This window comes from Lygodium microphyllum, chromosome 7, assembly GCF_053477565.2.
Source record: "Lygodium microphyllum isolate KBCC chromosome 7, Lygodium_microphyllum_v1.1.10, whole genome shotgun sequence".
Taxonomy (NCBI): domain Eukaryota; kingdom Viridiplantae; phylum Streptophyta; class Polypodiopsida; order Schizaeales; family Lygodiaceae; genus Lygodium; species Lygodium microphyllum.
In genome coordinates, this window is record NC_141141.1 from 97,388,343 (window position 1) to 97,392,105 (window position 3,763).

Sequence of the window (3,763 nt, forward strand, 5' to 3'; positions counted from 1 at the left end):
TCCCCACTACTTAGGGAGGAGATACTCCTATGATGACCCCACCAAAAAAAAAAGCATATGCAAACATGTTCATATTTATAAGGCATGGGTAGCTCTTGCTATGGGCAATATTCCCAAGATTTCCAAGAAGTGGAACACGCGAAGGCCCACAAGAGAGGTGAGCCAAAGGCTATATATACAATTCCACCCAAGCAAGCCTCTTAGGCACCACAGGTAGCATCGTTGTACTCAACTCAAGTGGTGGGAAAACACAAAGCCCCACAAGTGAGGTGAGCCAAAGGCACCACAGGTCGCATCGTTGTGCTCAACTCAAGTGGTGGGAAAACACAAAGCCCCACAAGTGAGGTGAGCTAAAGGCATACAATTCCATACAAACAAGCCTCTTAGGCACCACAAGTCGGATCGTTGTACTCAACTCAAGTGGCAAGGGAATTTGGCTTGTTTTGAGCATAGTATGAATGTATTTCATAAATGCTTTGGTCATTGTTATGCGAGTTGAATAGTTAGGTATGTATAACATAGAATATTGTACTCATTTAAGTACATCATTCATAGTCCGTGAACCGTGTGAAAGCAACAAAATATTAGGGAACCTACAACACCATGAACATTGGACACAATGATGAGTGGCGGAGATCATCAAAAACAAATATGGGGGGGTGAGTGAGCAAGAAGTTTCACCGTGAGCCACCTAACACCATGACCACTATTGCATAGAGTTTAAATCAAGGTTGATAAACACCATTGTCCAAACCACCAAAGCACTCCCCCCCTAAATCATGCATATCCATATCACAAATCTCGAAGGTCGAGTATTTTGATAATAATGGTTGCCAGGTATTCAGTTGTTTACAAATTTCCCCTTGCTTGTTGTAAGATGCGCACATTGCATCTTTAAAATTTCGACAGAAGACAGGTTGGTTTTTTACATAGTCAAGGAAACTGCTTTTATTCATGGTTTTTGAAAGAATTAAACAAAGATCATAAAAAAGGGGCAAGGAAATCTCTTTCACCGAAGATCATTGAAAGAATTAGGCAGTATTGGGACGGTGAATATTATTGTTGGCAGTCTTTGAAAGAATTAGGTATCAGAAACGAATAAGCTTCTTTGGGGCTGAGGGGGTGGGGGATGGAGGGGCTAGGAAATATGATATGATACAGACAAGTTGATCTCACCCATTACAGCAAAAGGAGATGTATGCAAACACCAGCCATGTCTGATCAAAATGTGGGTTCGTTGCTCCACTGAGTTGCCAAGGGTAGTGCTGGCCTCTCCTTTTGGTTCCTGTTGATGAGCTGTGGACAAAAATTATAAAGCCATCAATGTAAAGGCTTAAATAAATCACAATCCTGCAAGCTGCAACCTTCCCACTGGCACACATCCTTTCTTCCTCCTATTACATACAAGAGTATAACCATACATAGCCTTTCTACCATCAATGTAAAAGGCTTAGATAAAATCACAATTCCGCAAGCTTCAACCTTCCCATTGGTTTGCTTTCTCCGATCACATACAGCTGAAACCCACTCGTGCTGTTGACTGCCCAGGTTCTTCAGATGTAGTGCAGTCACATAAAAACTGGTAGTTTCAGAGCTTCTGTTGAACATGACTAGTGGAGCTATTCAAGACTCAAGACATCACACAATTGCAGCGGAATTTTGGAAGCCTTGTTCAAGCATGTATTGACCTTTCTGAAGATGCTTGTCTCCTTCATCTGCCTTGGCAGCTTCTGATTCACCTTGACAGCCTTTATCTGCAGATGAGGCTCAACTTTTGTACAGTCTGTCAATTCCTTGTTGCTTCCTCTAAAAATCGAGGCAAAACAGGGAATTCTCCGAGTTAGCATAATGTCCAAACTTGAACCAGCTATCTGCAAAGACGTGACATACTCACAAGTTTCTCTTGTCGCCGAGATTAACATTTTCTTTTGCTTTGAGCTTCTTGCTACTAGCAAGAAAAGCGGACTTGTGAATCCTATCTTGAATTTTGGCATCCATTTTCCTGAGTTCTACCAACTAAGGAAACATCAAAACGTTAGGAAATATGCACGGAGTGAGGTCAAAACACATCCAGATAACAAGGATTAAGTGTAATACTCAAGCATTCTAACATGTAAGATGAGATCTGGACATACAGAGAAATAAGAATTGGCACAAATTCAGCCGAAAAAAATTTCAAAGCAGTGCATGTTAACTGAGATGCAGTGATTTGCACCTGGGCATTCTAAACAGTTCTAATGTGCAGCCACCTGGATAGCGATCAGACATTCTTCAAATCTCATTTTCACATCACATCATCATATACGAAAGCTGCACATAGGTCATGAAAAGCCCTTATCAATGCTACTAAACTCACATTGGTTTTAGCAGCCAGCACATTTGCGTCTGCTCCTTCCACCCTTTTCTGTCTGAGATGCTGCATCTCCTCACGGCCATTTTCAGGCACCAGTGTGGTGGTGAATGGCATAAACTGCTTTCTCAAGAGCTGCTTGAACCCTCGCCAGGATTGGCTGCCATGAGGCGCAATTAAACTCTTTGAGCTTTTCTCCCTGCTGTGAAATACATCACCGGAATGGTTAGGCAGAAGCGACGCAGTCGCAAAAGACTCATCTTCCTTTGTTTCGTGCAGCCTGCAGTCAGAGGCATATCCATCCATGTCCGAGATCCATGTCTCCAATCTGTGTTTATCCTTTTTCGCATGACGATAGGTGCGGACAGGAGCATGCATTTGTGCGAGGCTGTTATGTATATGTCCTGCTTTTGGCACATCCGAGAGGTATCCATTGGATCTCATTGGCACCGGCAGCAGAGGGAGATCATGGAGGCTAGGGTTTCTGGGACGGGGGGAGGGGCAAGGGTCCGGGTGGGAGGCAGAGTCTTCTCTATGTTCGATGTCTGGTTCGTGGAGGTGCGAGAGGAGGCGGGTCTTGTCAGAGATGGAGTCTTCTCTGCGGCGCTTCTCCTGAGCGCCGTCGTGCACTCTGTGCCATCGGCGTTTTCCGCTAGATTTGAACATGGCAGAGAGGATCACCCCCCCCTCTCTCTCTCTCTCTCTCTCTCTCTCTCTAGACAGGACTGTTTGTCTTGTGCTTAGACAGGAATGGCTATGCCGCTCTTACCTGCTCGACTCACGAGTGTAAGCTCTCTCTTACCTGCTCCATTCACAAGTGTAAGCTCTGAGAAGTGCTTTCCTATTTGAGGGAGAGAGAGAGAGAGAGAGAGAGAGAGAGGCTATCCCATCGTCATGACAGACGCCCGTCACATTACCGTTCTCCCTCACCACATCCCCAACGGTCACATCCTTCATCAAATCCCACAATTAACATCTCTAAGGTCCAAAGTTTGTGTTCGTATACAAATCCTTTTCACTAAGCCGTTATAATACATACTCGCGTTTTGCACGAAGTGACAAGTGAAGTTGCCACAACTTCTTTCAACAATCCATTTTTTATCTTTCTCTCTCTTTTTTTCTCTCTTTGTTTTTTATTTTTTAATTTATTCTCTCTCTCCCGCCCCCTCCAAATTTCCTATGTTTAATTTTCTCTCTCTTTTTCTTTGTCTTTTATTTTAGTTTATTTTTTCTCTTCTCCTGGTTTTCTCTCTTTTTTTTTATTCTCCCCCCTCTTTTCTTTTCCTTCTCTCTCCCTCTCCTCTTTTCTCTTTTTTTTACTTCTTCTTCTCTCTCTCTTCATTGTTTTTTTTAATTTTTTCTTCTGTCTCTCCTTTTCTTCTCTCTGCACTTTTTTTCACTCTCCCCTATTTT

At 43.2% G+C, this 3,763-nt stretch overlaps 1 protein-coding gene across 2 annotated transcripts; it reads right to left on the reverse strand.

The window, feature by feature from the left end:
* Nucleotides 1-819: 819 nt before the first annotated feature.
* LOC148033735 (uncharacterized) lies at nucleotides 820-3,274 on the reverse strand. Of its 2 annotated transcripts, XM_087681719.1 has the most exons (4): nucleotides 2,357-3,113; nucleotides 1,895-2,016; nucleotides 1,689-1,806; nucleotides 820-1,296 (listed from the first exon to the last, which is right to left on the reverse strand). In XM_087681719.1, exons 1-4 carry the CDS (start codon nucleotides 3,014-3,016, stop codon nucleotides 1,222-1,224), a joined length of 975 nt encoding a protein of 324 aa, XP_087537845.1. In that variant the 5' UTR covers nucleotides 3,017-3,113; the 3' UTR covers nucleotides 820-1,221. The 2 variants fall into 2 exon arrangements, with proteins under 2 accessions (XP_087537845.1, XP_087537844.1); XM_087681718.1 differs by having other exon boundaries at nucleotides 820-1,806; nucleotides 2,357-3,274.
* Nucleotides 3,275-3,763: the final 489 nt, after the last annotated feature.